The 17,798-nt window shown below is 50.8% G+C and overlaps 1 protein-coding gene across 1 annotated transcript in view; it reads left to right on the forward strand.

Moving 5' to 3' along the window:
* The first annotated feature begins 609 nt into the window (after positions 1–609).
* LOC132394964 (ubiquitin carboxyl-terminal hydrolase CYLD-like) overlaps positions 610–17,798 on the forward strand; it is a 98,252-nt gene continuing 81,063 nt past the window's right edge. The window contains 2 exon segments of the mRNA XM_059971306.1: positions 610–817; positions 14,361–14,839. Coding sequence (XP_059827289.1) covers positions 610–817; positions 14,361–14,839 — 687 coding nt within the window.

The following is a 17,798-nucleotide window of genomic DNA, read 5'->3' on the forward strand; positions in this document are numbered from 1 at the left end:
GAAGGGTCAGGAGTGGGAGTGTAGGATGGGGATGAGGGTCAGGAGAGGGAGTGTAGGATGGGGATGAGGGTCAGGAGAGGGAGTGTAGGATGGGGATGAGGGGTCAGGAGAGGGAGAGTAGGATGGGGATGAGGGTCAGGAGAGGGAGTGTAGGATGGGGATGAGGGTCAGGAGAGGGAGTGTAGGATGGGGATGAGGGTCAGGAGAGGTAGTGTAGGGTGGGGATGAGGGTCAGGAGAGGGAGTGTAGGGTAGGGATGAGGGTCAGGAGAGGGAGTGTAGGATGGGGATGAGGGTCAGGGGAGGGAGTGTAGGATGGGGATAAGGGGTCAGGAGAGGGAGTGTAGGATGGGGATGAGGGTCAGGAGAGGGAGTGTAGGATGGGGATGAGGGTCAGGAGTGGGAGTGTAGGATGGGGATGAGGGTCAGGAGAGGGAGTGTAGGATGGGGATGAGGGTCAGGAGTGGGAGTGTAGGATGGGGATGAGGGTCAGGGGAGGGAGTGTAGGATGGGGATGAGGGTCAGGAGAGGGAGTGTAGGATGGGGATGAGGGTCAGGGGAGGGAGTGTAGGATGGGGATGAGGGTCAGGAGAGGGAGTGTACGATCGGGATGTGGGGTGACGAGAGGGGAGAGGAGAATGAGCGTCGGATGGGGAAAGGGAAGGGTGTCGGGGTAACTGAGAGGGGACGCCCCGCCGTGTTTCCGGGAGGCAGGAAGCGGGCGCCGCCCGGCTGCCGTTTGGACTCCGACCGACAGAGGGCGATCCCGAGGCGGAAGCGGCTGCGGAGCTGGAGCGCAGCATCGGGTCAGCCTGACGGTAAGTGCCGGACTTGGACCTCCACACCGCCCCCTTCCCGGGTACCGTACGGGCTGGGGGGGCCCCGACTAACACTAACTTACCTCTCCCCTCCCCTCCTCTCCTCCTCCACACCGCCCCCTTCCCGGGTACCGTACGGGCTGGGGGGGCCCCGACTAACACTAACTTACCTCTCCCCTCCCCTCCTCTCCTCCTCCACACCGCCCCCTTCCCGGGTACCGTACGGGCTGGGGGGGCCCCGACTAACACTAACTTACCTCTCCCCTCCCCTCCTCTCCTCCTCCACACCGCCCCCTTCCCGGGTACCGTACGGGCTGGGGGGGCCCCGACTAACACTAACTTACCTCTCCCCTCCCCTCCTCTCCTCCTCCACACCGCCCCCTTCCCGGGTACCGTACGGGCTGGGGGGGCCCCGACTAACACTAACTTACCTCTCCCCTCCCCTCCTCTCCTCCTCCACACCGCCCCCTTCCCGGGTACCGTACGGGCTGGGGGGGCCCCGACTAACACTAACTTACCTCTCCCCTCCCCTCCTCTCCTCCTCCACACCGCCCCCTTCCCGGGTACCGTACGGGCTGGGGGGGCCCCGACTAACACTAACTTACCTCTCCCCTCCCCTCCTCTCCTCCTCCACACCGCCCCCTTCCCGGGTACCGTACGGGCTGGGGGGGCCCCGACTAACACTAACTTACCTCTCCCCTCCCCTCCGAAACACTAACTTACCTCTCCCCTCCCCTCCGAAACATTAACTTACCTCTCCCCCCTCCGAAACACTAACTTACCTCTCCCCTCCCCTCCGAAACACTAACTTACCTCTCCCCTCCCCTCCTCTCCTCCTCCCCCTCCCCCCTTCCCACTTTCTCCCCTCTCCCCCCATTTCCACTCCCACAGCCTAATTCTGCTCTAATGTCTGATGAATTATCAGGTGTCAGTCCCTCTCCCTCCTCCCCAGGGGACAGAATTACCAGGAATGATAATAAGCAGGTGGCAATTTCAGTTTTTCCTCCCGGTGTATTCAGTGTTCGGTCTGTGTTTCGAGCTGTCGGGGGAAGTGGCATTTAAAATTCTCTCACCTGCCACTTCTGTGTTAGGTACCTCATCAATGGCTCCCTGTTACCACATCCTAGCTCTCTGTTTTTTTAACCCTTTCTGTCACTGTCCTCACAACAGTTTGATATCAGGGCAACTTGTGGCCATGAAGGCTTGGTTTAGTTTCATCATCAAGTACTGAACCTTAGTCTTTGGCCTATTTAGTCAGTGCCAGCATGGCCTTCTGCCTGGCCCCATCCAGCACAGCCTCTGGACCACGTACCCACCCAGTCCTGTCTCTCCTGGGAGTTACAGGCTGTCAGCGTTGAGCCTGTGATCAGTCAATAGTTGGAACTGGAAGATGCTTACCAGGACTGGAAGGTTTCCATTGTGAGGAGACACGGATTCAGCTGGGACTGCATTCCCTGGAGTGTGGGAGGCCTTATGGAGGTTTATAAAGTCACGAGTGGTGTGGATGAGGGCCCCCTCACGAGGGGGGAGTCTAGGACTGGAGGACATTGATTTTAAGTAAGATATAAAAGATCTATGAAGAAGCTGAGGTGCAAAGTATTTAAAGATTATAGATTAGCTTTCTTTGTCACATGTAGCCCTCAGGGGCCAACATGCTTCTGGTTCCAACATCTCATGCCCACAGCGTACTATCCCTAACCCGTACGCGTGGGAGGGAACCCCCACAGTCACTGGGAGAACTACAGGCTGCGGTCAGACCGTCACAGGTTTCTGGCAGTGTGATAAATTTTTGCTAAGGCACAGAGGATGGTGGGTTTGTGGGACGAGTTGCCGGAGGATGTGGTAGAGGCGGGTACAATTACAGCATTTAAAAGGAATTTGGACGGGTACGTAGATTGGAAAGGTTTAGAAGAAGGATATGGGCCAAACATTGGCAAATGGAAGGGTTGGGTTGGCATGAACCAGATGGACCAAAGGGCCTGTTTCCATGCTGTATGACTCTACAGTCGGCTAGCGCAGTGGTTCTCAACACGGGCCGTTTGGCCCTGGGGGGGGGGCCACGGGAGCTTGTGAATGGACCATAATAAGTTTACTGCTTTAATGAGGATGCCCTTTGCTGGTCGGGTCGACCATGGATGTGGCATCAGGCTCCTTCTCGCCATGCAGCCGATCGATCCAAAGCAATTGGAGGAGTTCCATGTACCAGAGATTCTGCGGATGCAGAATCCAGAGCAACGCGCACAAAATGCTGGGGGAGTTCATCTGTCGGAGTGAATATACAGTCGACGTTTTGAGCCGAGAACCTTCTTCAAGACTCAGAAGAGTCTGATATGGTTTTGCACCAGCGAGTTGCCAGTGTAGGACTGTCTTCGGGTCCGGATTTCTCCCCCAGGTTTAGCTTCCGGAGTTTTCCTTCTCCCAGATGAGCGGCCAACCACGGCTGACCTGCCCCGTCTGCCCGAAGCGACTGGTTTCAAGGTGCCAGTAACCCGCATTTGCTCCTTCTCCTGTCAGTAGAACCAGTTCCACCAGAATTAGTAGCTAAGCTGCATATGAAGCCCGGGAGCTGGACTTGGTCGTCAGAATCAGGTTTATTATCACCGGCATGTGACGTGAAATTTGTTAACTTAGCAGCAGCAGTTCAATGCAATACATAATATAGAAGAGAAAATAAATACATAAGTTGCAGTTATACCTATATTGAATAGATTTTAAAAATGTGCAAAAATCAGAAATACTGTATATTTAAAAGAAAAGTGAGGCAGTGTTCACGGATTCAATGCCCGTTTAGGAATTGGATGGCAGAGGGGAAGAAGCTGTTCATGAATCGCTGAGTGTGTGCCCTCAGGCTCCTGTACCTCCTACCTGATGGTAGCAATGAGAAAAGGGCATTCCCTGGGTGCTGGAGTTCCTTGATAATGGACGCTGCCTTTCTGAGGTACAGCTCCATAAAGATGTCCTGGGTACTTTGTAGGCTAGTACCCAAGATGGAGCTGACTAGATTTACAACCTTCTGCAGCTTCTTTCGGTCCTGTGCAGTAGCCCCTCCATACCAGACAGTGATGCAGCCTGTCAGAATGCTCTCCACCGTACAACTATAGAAGTTTTTGAGTGTATTTGTTGATGTGCCAAGTCTCTTCAAACTCCTGATAAAGTATAGCCGCTGTCTTGCCTTCTTTATAACTGCATCGATATGTTGGGACCAGGTTAGATCCTCAGAGATGTTGACACCCAGGAACTTGAAACTGCTCACTCTCTCCACTTCTGATCCCTCTATGAGGGTTGGAATGTGTTCCTTCGTCTTACCCTTCCTGAAGTCCACAATCAGCTCTTTCGTCTTATTGACGTTGAGTGCCAGGTTGTTGCTGTGACACCACTCCACTAGTTGGCATATCTCACTCCTGTACACCCTCTCGTCACCAACTGAGATTCTACCAACAATGGTTGTATCGTCAGCAAATGTATAGATGGTATTTGAACTATGCCTAGTCACACAGTCATGTGAATATAGAGAGTAGAGCAGTGGGCTAAGCACACACCCCTGAGGTGTGCCAGTGTTGATCATCAGCGAGGAGGACATGTTATCACCAATCCACACAGATTGTGGTCTTCCAGTTAGGAAGTCGAGGATCCAACTGCAGAGGGAGGTACTGAGGCCCAGGTTCTGTAACTTCTCAATCAGGGTTGTGGGAATGATGGTTGGTATCTGAGGCACTCGCTATTGGGAGCATTTAATAGGTAGCGGGAGCTTGTCCCCATTACCACCCCCAGCAGGGACCACCTTAATGGTTTTAATGAGATATTACTAAAATATAGGAATAAAAAATAAATTAATACATAATTTTATTGGAACCCTGAATAAAATGAATGGGAAATTGTTAGATTATGCAAATGAGGAAATATAATAATAGCTACAACCAGTATAAGCATAAATATTGACTGATTATTAGAATAATTAGTACAGTTGACCAAAGAAGGACGGCGGTCAGCGTGACACTATTGCAGATCGAGGTGATCCAGCTCTGACGACCGCTGAAGGACTTCCCCGTGGCTTTTCCCTGCTGCCCTGGTTTTCTCCCACAGTACCGGGGAGATTCATTGTAAACCGTCCCGTGACTAAGTTATGGCTAATTGGGTTTGTTGGGTGGTGCTGGGGGTGACATGGCTCCAAGTCGCGTACTCTGTCCTGAATCGCTGGATAAAAATAAATAAAAATGTTGGTAACTAACGGAGATGAAGGGGACCACAATGGTAAATAAAAGTCAGAAGTGGGTCATGAACAGGAAAAGCCTGAGAGCCACTGGGCTGCAGACCCCTCAGTCGTGCCCCACCATTCACAGCCGATCTAAGCTGACCCCAATTCCTCTTCTGTGATAGTTCCCATCATCCTCGGTGCTTCAAATATCGATCCATCTCCTTAAACCGTCCCACCATCCCCGGGAGGGGGTGGACAGAGATTCAACACTGTATGAGAGAAGGTATTTCTACACCTCTGTGTTTAAACCCTCCCACCATCCCCGGGAGGGGGTGGACAGAGATTCAACACTGTATGAGAGAAGGTATTTCTACACCTCTGTATCTAAACCCTCCACCATCCCTGGGAGGGGGCGGACAGAGATTGAACACTGTATGAGAGAAGATGTTTCTACACTCCTGCATTTGAAATGACCAACTCTTTATTTTGTTGTCGAGTCCCCCATTTGTGACGCTTTCCCTGGTGGAAACTTCTCAGTACCTGCAGTTCGGCCCTCTCAGAATCGTGTTTATTGTCCCCGACTTGTGCCGTGAAACGTTTTGCAGCAGCAGTACTGTGCAAGACATAAAAAGTACGAAGAGATATAAAAACATGCAAATAGTGAGGGAGCGATCGCGGATTCATGGGCTGTTCAGCAATCTGACCGCAGGCGGGAAGAAGTCACTGAGTGTGGGTCTTCAGGCTCCTGTACCCCCTCCCTGATGGTGGCAATGAGAAGAGGGCAGGTCCTGGGTGGTGAGGGTCCTTAGTGATGGGCATTGCCTACTTGAAGGTGTTCTCGATGCTGGGGGGGTTGTACCTGAGATGGAGGTGGTTGAGTCTGCAACCCTCCGCAGCCTCTCGTGATCCTGAGCACTGGGGACTCCAGATCGGGCTGTGATACAGCCGGACAGAATGCGCTCCGCTGCGCCAGACATACCAAATCTCCTCAAACTGCAAATGAACCTCATTCTTACAAGGTCCCAGGGATACGGAGCCCAACTGCCCGGCCTCTCTGGGTAGGATGAAGGAGAGGTTAGCATGTAACAGTGTCTCGGGTACATTGAAATGTGTTTTGTTTGCCTCAACGACTAACACAGTCCAAGACTGTGCTGGGGCCAGGCCGCTGGCCGCAAGTGTCAGCACTACTCCAGAGCCGAAACTGCACAGAGGCAAATTACTAATCCTAATCATGTCGTTGGAACGTGGGAGGCAACCGGAGCTCCTGGAGTCAACGCACAAACTCCTTACAGATGGCGGTGGGAATTGAACCGATTGCTAGCGCTGTAAAGCGTTTCGCTAACCACTCATCCCAAGAAGTAACCAGTGAATATCCGTGGACTGCCTCCACTGCCACTATAATCTCCTTAGTTATGCATCATCAGCAAACCTGGAAATCTTACATTTTCTTCCTTTAACCAAGTGATCAGTGTGAAGAGTCTTGGACTGTAGTTATTTTATTAGCTGGTGTTCTGAGAGTCGAGCGAAGCTGTTTGTTTGTGAGCCGTCCTGACAGATCACCCTGTATGCAAGGTAGGACAGGAAGGAAAACAACAGAATAAAGTTACAAAGGAAGTGCAGTGCTCGCAGACAATAAGACGCAAGGTCTTAAAGAGGTAGATCGTGAGGTCAGGAGTCCGTCTTATCTACAAGAAGACCGTTCTCTATTCTGCAGGTGGGAGTGGGGGTTGGTCAATGTTTTTGCTGAGGGGGAAGGGGGACTTTGGGGTTTCGATGCTTCTGTTGTTCATTCTGTGGGGTTTCTAGTTTGGTGGATGTCTGTGAAGAGTACGATTTTCAGGTTGCATACTGTATACATACTCGGATATTAAACGAACCTGTGAGCCCTTTGTAGAAGTGGTCCTTGAGCCAGGTGGTACATGTTTCCAGTTTTTTGTCTCCACTGCCCGGTGGGAGGGGCCTTCGATTCTGCTTTACCGAGGTAGCGAGAGTGCGTGGAGGGGAAGCACTGGCTGTGTCTGAAATTTAAACTTTGTTTGCGTGTCACCCACACAGATCATTTCATCACATCAGCACGTTGTAACAGTACAGGGGAAAAGACCGTGAGGCGCAGGAGGCCATAAGACTCGTTCGGCCTAACCAGTCTGCCCCTCGAAGAAGATACAAAAGACAGTTAGGTAAGAGGAATCAGTTTGTGGATCATCTGCAGTTATGGGAAGTTCAGAGGAATCTTGGTGTCACAGAAACAAAGGTCTCACAAGTAGATCAGAGCACACCGCCCTTTATTGCAAAATACAGGAATAAACACAAGCGATTTAGGAATTGGGTTGTGTGGTTACGGAAGATACAGGAACAGAACGCAGAATAAAGTGTTACAGAGAAAGTGCAGTGCGGGCAAACGCTAAGGTGCAAGTTTATAATGTAGTAGAGGTCACGAGCCCGTCTTATCGGACTGGATGACCATTCAGTAGTGGGATAGAGCCTGGTGCTACGTCCTTTTGTTGTTTATAAAGAGCTGAGCTGCCTCATTTAGATTTCTTTGTAGCTGCATTCTAGGTGAATATGGCAGGGAGGCGGCCTGTAATTAAACAACATCATCATCATGTCGTATGAGGTGGGCAATCTGACCTCTGACCGTTTTTCTGCAGTTCTGGTTTGCCATTGCCGCCTCCTGTCTTTTCTGCCATTGCTGTCTTTGCAAGGCACTCGACTCTCTTCAGAGATTGTCTGCCTGGCGTCAATGGTCACATAACGAGGACTTGTGATATGCACAGGCTGTTCCCATGGCTCCACGTGACCCTGATCGGGAGGGGCTAAGCAGGTGCCACACCTTGCCCGAGGGTGGCCTGCAGGCTAGCGGAGGGAAGGAGCACCTCACACCTTCTTTGGTAGAGAGGCATCCCTACCCTGCCGCCCAATTTAACAACAATTATAAGTTGCTGTTGAACCTGTCAAATGCTGATGTAAGTACTCTGTCAGCCTATTTTTACTTTGTGGCAGATATGCAGAAAAGGTTCTGCCGTTGCATGACAGTTCTCCGGCGTATGAATCAGGAACGAACGGGCTTCTACTTAGTGAAATTAAGAGACTACTAGACAGGTATATGGAGGAATTTAAGGTGGGGGGTTATATGGGAGGCAGGGTTTGAGGGTCGGCACAACATTGTGGGCCGAAGGGCCTGTACTGTGCTGTACTATTCTATGTTAGTAAAATCACAGGTACAATTGCAACTTTAAGGTGCATTTGTGCGGATACCTGGTAGGGAGGTGCTGAACATAGACTACTGGGACCAGCAGGGAGAATGCTGGGGTCAGCATGGACCATTTGGGCTGAAGGGACCCTTGGCCTCTCAGGTTCCCTGTCTGAAGGGAGTGGGTTGTTTATTCAGTGGTTGCACGGCTACTGTTACTGAAACAACACAGAATCTGCTGGAAGAGCTCATGGGCATAGCATATATGGAAGGGAAATAAGCAGTAGTGTCATGGAACATATGGAGATTAAAGAGGAAGAGGTGCCTGCTGCCTTAAAGGCAGATAAATCCCCCGGGCCTGACTTGATATTTTGTCAGTCCCTGAGAGAGACTAGGATAGAAATTGCAGGGGCCCTGGCAGAAATATTTAAGATGTCCTTGGCCACAGGTGAGGTGCCGGAGGATTGGAGATTAGCTCATGTTGTTCCGTTGTTTAAAAAAGGTTCCAATAGTAAACCAGGTAATTACGGGCCGGTGAGCCTGAAGGTGTTCTGAGAGATCGGATATACCAGTATTTGGACAGCCAAGGGCTGATTAAGGATAGCCAGCAGGACTTTGTGTGTGGTAGATCGTGTTTAACAAATCTTGTAGAGTCTTTCAAGGAGGTTACCAAGAAAGTTGATGAAGGAAAGGCTGTGGATGTTGTCTACATGGACTTTAGTAAGGCCTTTGATAATGTCCCACATGGGAGGTTAGTTCAGAAGGTTCAGACACTAGGTATCCATGGAGAGGTTGTAAACTGGATTCAAAATTGGCTGTGTGGGAGAAGACAGAGAGTGGTAGTGGATGATTGCTTCTCAGACTGGAGGCCTGTGACTAGTGGTGTGCCTCAGGGATCTGTGCTGAGACCATTGTTGTTTGTTGTCTACATCAATGATCTAGATGATAATGTGGTAAATTGGATCAGCAAGTTTGCTGATGACACTAAGATTGGAGACATTGTGGACAGTGAGGAAAGCTTTCAAAGCTTGCAGAGGGATCTGGACCAATTGGAAAAATGGGCCAGAAAATGGCAGATGGAATTTAATGCAGACAAGTGTGAAGTGTTACATTTTGGAAGGACAAATCAAGGTAGGACATACACAGTAAATGGTAGGGCACTGAGGAGTGCGGAGGAACAAAGGGATCTGGGAGTTCAGATACATAATTCCCTGAAAGTGGCATCATAGGTAGACAGGGTTGTAAAGAAGGCTTTTGGCACCCTGGCATTCGTAAATCAAAGTATTGAGTATAGGAGTTGGGATGTTATGGTGAGGTTGTATAAGACATTGGTGAGGCCAAATTTGGAATAGTCTGGTCACCTAACTATAGGAAGGATATTAGTAAGATTGAAAGAGTGCAGAGAAGATTTATTAGGATGTTGCTGGGTCTTCAGGAGTTGCGTTACAGGGAAAGATTGAATAGGTTAAGACTTTATTCCTTGGCGCATAGAAGAATGAGGGGGGATTTGATAGATGTTTACAAAATTATGAGGGGTATAGACAGAGTAAATGCAAGTAGGCTCTTTCCACTTAGATTAGGAGAGATAAATCTGAGAGGACATGGCTTTAGGGTGAAAGTGGAAAGATTTAGGGGAACATTAGGGGGAACTTCTTCACTCAGAGTGGTGGGAGTGTGGAACGAGCAGCCATCTGACGTGGTAAATGTGGGCTCACTCTTAAGTTTTAAGAATAAATTGGATAGATACATGGATGGGAGAGGTCTGGAGGGTTATGGACTGGGTGCAGGTCAATGGGACTAGCGGAATAAAGTTTCCGCACAGACTAGAAGGGCCGAATGGCCTGTTTCTGTGCTGTAGTTTTCTATGGTTCTACGGGTCAGAGAGCATCTGTCAGTCCTGATATAGGATTTCAACCGGAAACATCGACAATTCCTTCCTCACTCCGTGGATGCTACCCAATCTGCCGAGTCCCTCTGCCAGGTTCCAGCGCCTGCAGTCCCTTACCTCCATTTTCATTACTGAAAGGCTGTTGCGGTTTTAATTCCCCTTCTCTCCTATCAAATTCCTTATCAAACAGTAGCAAATCAAAGCGACTGGACTTGCTGTGTCATGTAGAAGACATATTGCCACCCATCCAAGAGGCTGCTTCAGTTCTAATCCCTGGTGGGTAGTTTTCTGGTTTCTAATCTCAGTGAGCTGTTTAAAGCATAGCAATCATAGGGTCGTTAAGAGTCGTAGAGGAAATGAGAGGGTTATTAGTCTTTGCAGGAGTGGAGTTGTGTCATGCCGATAAACAGATGTGTGCAGTTCTCACTGCATTGGACAGTATGTACAGTTGCTCTGTTTATGGCTGGGTGTCAGATCCCTGGGGTGGGCGTGCCTGGAACACACTGCCTGGGGTGCTGATAAAGGCAGAAACATTACTTTTAAGAGGTGTTTCAATAGGCATGTGAATGTGAATGGAAGGATATGGACATTGTGCAGACTGAAGGGATTAGTTTAGTTGGCTGTTTGATTACTATTGTAATTGGTTCAGTATGACATTGTGGGCCGAAGGGCCTGTTCCATGTCCTTACAGTACAGCGCAATGCAGGCCCTGCAGCCCACCCTGCTCCTGTGCTGTGTACAGGACCTCTTTGGAATGACTCTCACTGCAGACTGCAGTGCGCGGTTTCCCTTTAAGCAATGTACTTTTAAATTGACGGAATCAACTACAGACATCGCGATCTTCTGAAGGTCGCGACTGACTTGACTCTCAAGCAAGCAAGTACGGCACCTTTAAGCGGTGGCTGGAGGGGTGGGGTCTCCAGGCCAGGCTGAAACCCCTCTACCCAGAATCTTGTTGGCGAATGTGCTGTTGCTGGAGAACAAGATTGCTGTATCGAAGGGGTGTGAGAAACTGTTGTCTTCTGTGCTTTACTGAGACGTGGCTAACTCAGGGTTCAGCAGACGCTACGATCAGACCCGAAAGCTTCTCGAGACACAGAATGTACCAAACTGCCGATTGGCGAAAGGTGGAGGTGTGTGTTTCATGATAAACTCTTTGTGGTGCCCCAATGTGGTGGTTTCGGTAAAACCACGTTCCCCGATTGAACACCTAACGGTCAAATTCCACCCATTCTATTTATCAAGAGAGCTTTCCTCCGTAACCCTGACCGCAGTTTACATTCTACCATCGACTGACTGTAATCAGGCAGTTGAGATACTGCATGATGCAGACACCAAGCAAGAAACAATCCTTCCCAACAACACATTTCAGATCACAGCTGGAGATTCCAACCAGGCTTGTTTGAAGAAATCCCTCCCCAATTACCATCATCATATAACCAGACGTCCCAACACACTGGACTAAGATAAGGGATGCCTTCTGTTCCATGCCTGGACCGGACCTTGGCTGTCCTTCTCCTACCTTTATACAAGTAGAGGCTAAAGAGCAAAGCTCCAGGGATTAGGGCAACAAAGAGGATATTGTGAGGGGCAGAGGAGTTGCTACAGGGTTGCTTCGAATCCCTGGACCGGACCTTTTTCAAGAATTCATCTGTGGGATCTGAATGGTTGTCAGGGACTTTGTAAAAACAGTTGTAGGTGAGTGTGTCCCCACAAAATCTTTGGAGTCTTTCTTCCCCAAGCAGAAGCCCCGGATGAACGAGGATATCCAGTATCTGCTGAAGACCAGATCAGAGGTGTTCAAGATTCACAACCAAGAAAGATACCAAAGGGCTAGGAATGATCTGTGGAAAGCCATTGTGCAATTCCAGACTAGGCTGGGACCAATGAAGGACACTGCACTTTCAGATGAGCTCAATGCCTTCTATGCTTATTTTGACTGTCAAATCATGGAGTGATCTTCACAAACTCTGACAGTCCCCGCTGATCCTGGATTTCAGTCTCTGAAGTCGACGTGAGAACATCCTTCAGGAGGGTGAACCCACAGAAAGCATCTGGCCCGGATGGGAAACGTGGCCGAGTACTAAAGGCCTGTACTGATCAACTGGATGGAGTGTTGAGTGAGATCCTTAACCTCTCGCTTTGGCAGTCTGAGGTACCCACCTGCTTTAAGTAGGCGAAACGTTGACTGCTCATTTCAACGGATGCTGCCCGGCCTGCTGAGTTCATCCAGCTTGTTTGTACGTCTTGATTTGGCCACAGCATCTGCAGTGCACTTTGTGTTTACTATTCAGTCGTACTGGTGCCCAAGAAGAATATGACTCAATGACTATAGTCCAGTAGCACTTACACCCACAGTGATGAAATGTTTCTGAGTTGAAATATATTTATTTCTGCCTGAGAAGCGACTTTGATCCGCTCCAGTTTGCCCACCGAAACAACAGGTCCACGGCAGATGCCATTTCATTGGGTATTCACTCAACCCCGGAACATTTGCACAGCAAACATGCCTACATCAGGATTCTGTTCATCCACTACAGCTCAGCATCCAATATCATCCATCATCCCCTCAAAACTAATCAATGGGCTTCAAGACCTAGGCCTCAGTACCTCCTTATGAAATTGGATTCTCGATTTCCTCAGTTTCAGATCACAGTCGGTTCGGACTGGCAACAACATCTCCTCCACAATCTCCATCAGCACAGATCCCACACACGGCCGTGTGCTTAGCACCCGCTCCACTCGCTTCACGCTTAAGTTTCCGAGGCTAAGCACAGCTCCAATGCCATATTCAAGTTTGTAGATGATACCACTGTCGTAGGCTGATGGAGTTGACGAGTCAGCATGCAGGAGGGAGATTGGAAATCTGGTTGAGTGATGCCCCAGTAACAACCTCCCACTCAAAGTCTGTAAGACCGAGGAGCTGATTTCTGACTTCGGGAGGAGGAAACTGGAGAATCATTAGCCAGTCCTCATTCAGGAATCAGTGGAGAGGGTCAGAAACTTTAAAATCCCGGTGTTATCATTTCAGAGGCCCTGTCCTGGGCCCAGCGTGTCAGTGCAATTATGAAGAAAACCTGACAGTATCTCTGCTTTGCAAACATTCAGCATGACATGTAAACCTCTGACAAACTTCTGTCGATGTCTGGCGGAGAGTATATTGACTGGCTGCATCACAACCTGGGATGTATTGCGAGCAGCTTTGGGCCCCGTTATCTAAGAAAGGAAGTAGCTCCACTTTATATGCAGTCCTGGGTCGGTCTGTAGTCCAGTGTAGTTTTTCTCTGTGTTGTTTTTTACGTAGTTCAGTCTAGTTTTTGTACTGTGTCATGTAACACCGTGGTCCTGAAAAACGTTGTCTCATTTTCACTGTGTACTGTACCAGCAGTTATGGTCGAAATGACAGTAAAAGTGACTTGACTTGACTACTGAAAGGCCCAGACAGAGTGGGTATGCAGAGTATGTTCCCAATAGTGGGAGAATCTAGGAGCAGAGGTCAGTCTCCGAATAGAAGGACATCCCTTTAGAACAGATTTTTTTAAAATGCACAGTTGAAATTTCACACCCCTTTTCTGAATGTCCCCAAATGCTATAGATGAGGAGGGGTTATTCTGGCCAGAGGGTGGTGACCCTGTGGAACTTATTGCCATGAATGCGTACTGGAAGCCAAGTCACTGTGTATATTTAAAACAAGAGGTCGCTAAGTTCTTGATTAGTCAGGCTGTCAAAGGTTATGGGGAGAAGGTGGAGAATGGGGTTGAGAGAGATAATAAATCAGCCATGATGGAATGGCGGGCTGAATGGCCTAATTCTGCTGTTTGTGTTAAGGTCTGATATTGAGAGCCCTTGAGTGGACGTGGAGAGGATGTTTCCTATGGGGGGGGGGAGCCTGGGTTCAGAGGACACAACCTCAGAAGACAAGGATATCCATTTAGGATGGAGATGAGGAATTTCTTCAGTCAGGGGGTGGTGAATCTGGGGAATTCATTGCCACCGGTGGTTGTGGAGGCCCAATCATTGAGTATATTTAAAGCGGAGGTTAATAGGTTGTGATTAGCAAGGGCATCAAAGGTTACAGGGAGAAGGCGGAGAACGGGGTTGAAAGGGATAATAAATCAGCCATGATGGAATGGCGGAGCAGACTTGATGGGCTGAATGGCCTTAATTCTGCTCCTACAACATGTCTGATGGTCCTACTGAAAGGGACGATGTTTTCTTTGTCTCCCACCTTCCAATCCATGCTATTCGCTAATTATTTCCCACTCTTCAGGTCACTTGGATGTAATCACACCGAACAGTGATTTCCTTTCTAGCAAGGAGGAAATGAAGCAGCTCTACTACATCCTACTGATGGACCTCCCCGTAAAAGACCGCGTGTTCCCTGCTGGAACACTGGCCGCCATCCGTGAGTCGGACTACGTGAAGCAGATGGGGGGCGAGGTGGGGCCGTGCCCCTGGCTCAAGTTTCACCTGGTGGACGCCGAGGTGAGCCTGGAGCTGGAGCTGTGCACCCTGAGGTCGCTGAGTGAGGAGGAGGCGGGCCTGCTGCAGGCAGTAAGCCCCTCATACCGGCGGCTGCACCTCTACCTGGAGGAGAAGGAGGCCCTGCAGACCGCCCTGAAGCTGCGGCCAAGCGACCCGGTGACGCTGGAGCACAACTCCGAGACCCTTCCCGGCGTCCTCCGGTACATCGGCAGCATCGTCAACAGCCCGGTGCTCTCCGCCGTCTACTTCGGCATCGAGCTGCAGGTAAGGTGCCCCCGTCTGTCCAGCTGCTCCTGGTTCGGCGCAGGGAACGTTCCCGAGTCGTAGGGAGAGGTCGGACAGGTAAGGTGCCCCCGTCTGTCCAGCTGCTCCCGGTTCGGTGCAGGGAACGTTCCCGAGTCACAGGGAGAGGTCGGACAGGTAAGGTGCCCCCGTCTGTCCAGCTGCTCCCGGTTCAGTGCAGGGAACGTTCCCGAGTCGTAGGGAGAGGTCGGACAGGTAAGGTGCCCCCGTCTGTCCAGCTGCTCCCGGTTCGGCGCAGGGAACGTTCCCGAGTCGTAGGGAGAGGTCGGACAGGTAAGGTGCCCCCGTCTGTCCAGCTGCTCCCAGTTCGGCGCAGGGAACGCTCCCGAGTCGTAGGGAGAGGTCGGACAGGTAAGGTGCCCCCGTCTGTCCAGCTGCTCCCGGTTCGGCTCAGGGAACGCTCCCGAGTCGTAGGGAGAGGTCGGACAGGTAAGGTGCCCCCGTCTGTCCAGCTGCTCCCGGTTCGGCTCAGGGAACGTTCCCGAGTCGCAGGGAGAGGTCGGACAGGTAAGGTGCCCCCGTCTGTCCAGCTGCTCCCGGTTCGGCTCAGGGAACGTTCCCGAGTCGCAGGGAGAGGTCGGACAGGTAAGGTGCCCCCGTCTGTCCAGCTGCTCCCGGTTCGGCTCAGGGAACGTTCCCGAGTCGTAGGGAGAGGTCGGACAGGTAAGGTGCCCCCGTCTGTCCAGCTGCTCCCGGTTCGGCTCAGGGAACGTTCCCGAGTCGCAGGGAGAGGTCGGACAGGTAAGGTGCCCCCGTCTGTCCAGCTGCTCCCGGTTCGGCTCAGGGAACGTTCCCGAGTCGCAGGGAGAGGTCGGACAGGTAAGGTGTCCCCGTCTGTCCAGCTGCTCCCGGTTCGGCTCAGGGAACGTTCCCGAGTCGTAGGGAGAGGTCGGACAGGTAAGGTGTCCCCGTCTGTCCAGCTGCTCCCGGTTCGGCTCAGGGAACGTTCCCGAGTCGTAGGGAGAGGTCGGACAGGTAAGGTGCCCCCGTCTGTCCAGCTGCTCCCGGTTCGGCGCAGGAAACGTTCCCGAGTCGTAGGGAGAGGTCGGACAGGTAAGGTGCCCCCGTCTGTCCAGCTGCTCCCGGTTCGGCTCAGGGAACGTTCCCGAGTCGTAGGGAGAGGTCGGACAGGTAAGGTGCCCCCGTCTGTCCAGCTGCTCCCGGTTCGGCTCAGGGAACGTTCCCGAGTCGTAGGGAGAGGTCGGACAGGTTAGGATTTGAATCCCCAAAGTGTGAGAGAATGAAGGGGCACCTTGTTGCTGGGCACAGGGTTATGAGGGGGTACGGTGGTTAGCAGTTGTCCGTTGAGTCCGACGTTGACGTGTGGGAGAGTTTTTAAACGGAAAAGCCCTTGCATTGGGGCAGTTCCGCTCTCTCGACCTCAGGAGTCTGGGTCCAGTGGTACCAGCAAACATCACCAACGGGGGCCTTCCTTGGGCTCAGTCGGTGACCATGACAACTTCCGTGCCCTGTCCGTCACTCTCCTCGGAGCCACAGGTGAGAGCTGGGTGTCCAGTGGGGAGCGAAGGTGAGTCAGCTGCCCCAGAATGGGCACAACAAGCCCTTCACCAGTGCTGCTACCCCTCCCTGGACACCCCATACACCCCAGGAGGGGCCCATGGATAGGGAGAAAGCCAGCAGGTTTTTGAGGGTCACAGGTTCAGATTCAGATTTATATATTGCACGTACATTGGAGCAGGCAGTGAAATGTGCCCTTTGCGTTAATAACCCATGGACGTGATGGGGTTAACCCACAAGTGTCGCGACACATTCCCGCACCAGCGTGGCACCCCCACCATGCTCGGCAAAGCAACAACAATACAAACGTCAGCAAAGCAAGCCCCTTATGCTTGTATTATGCTGCTGCAAAGGCCACAGATTTCACAACATATACTGGTGATACTAAACCTGACCTAGATTGTCGCCTGTAGCTCATTCTCAGGGATATGGCCTGCTTACTCCATCCAGTACGTATGTGTTTGCATATATATATAGTTAAACTAAGTAAGTCCTGCACCAATTGAATTGGAAAAAAAAACCCACTGAAGTAGTGTTCGTAGGTTGAACGTCCATTCAGAAATCTGACGGCAGAGGGGGAGAATCTGCTCCTGAATCATTGAGTGTTTCTTCAGGCTCCTGTACCCCCTCCCTGATGGTAGCAATGGGAAGAGGGCACATCCTGGGTGATGGATGCCAACTTTTTGAGGCATTCCTCCTGGTAGATGTTCTGGAATTTTGGGGTTTGTAGGAAGCCATAGAGCTGGCAGTCCGTAAGGTGTAAGTGTATAATGAGGTAGACTTGCTTTAAAAGTTTATTTTATTGCACTAGGGGACTGTTGAACAGTTGTGCACTTAATCTACAGTATATCCCTTGCCACTCCCTGCGTATTCATGGTCTAACAAACTCTTAATCATTGCAATTGTATCGGTGTCCACCACCGCTCGTGGCAGCACAATCCAGGCACCAACCGCACTGTGTGGGGGGAAAATGCCCCTTATATCTCCTTTGAATTTGCTCCCTCTCACCTTAAATACAAGCCCTCTGGTATCAGGCATTTCAACCTGGGAAAAAAATTCTGGCCATCTACTCCTAACTATCACTCTCATAATCTTATAAACTTCTAGAGCAAACACGAGGAAATCTGCAGATGCTGGAAATTCAAACAACAACACACACAAAATGCTGGTGGAACACAGCAGGCCAGGCAGCATCTACAGGGAGAAGCACTGTCGACGTTTTGGGCCGAGACCCTTCATCAGGACTAACCGAAAGGAAAGATAGTAAGAGATTTGAAAGTAGTGGGGGGAGGGACCCGAAATGTCGACAGCGCTTCTCCCTATAGATGCTGCCTGGCCTGCTGTGTTCCTTCAGTATTTTGTGTGTGTTGTTATAAACTTCTTTCAGGTTTGCCCTGAGCCT

Source organism: Hypanus sabinus, chromosome 6 (assembly GCF_030144855.1).
Source record: "Hypanus sabinus isolate sHypSab1 chromosome 6, sHypSab1.hap1, whole genome shotgun sequence".
NCBI lineage: Eukaryota > Metazoa > Chordata > Chondrichthyes > Myliobatiformes > Dasyatidae > Hypanus > Hypanus sabinus.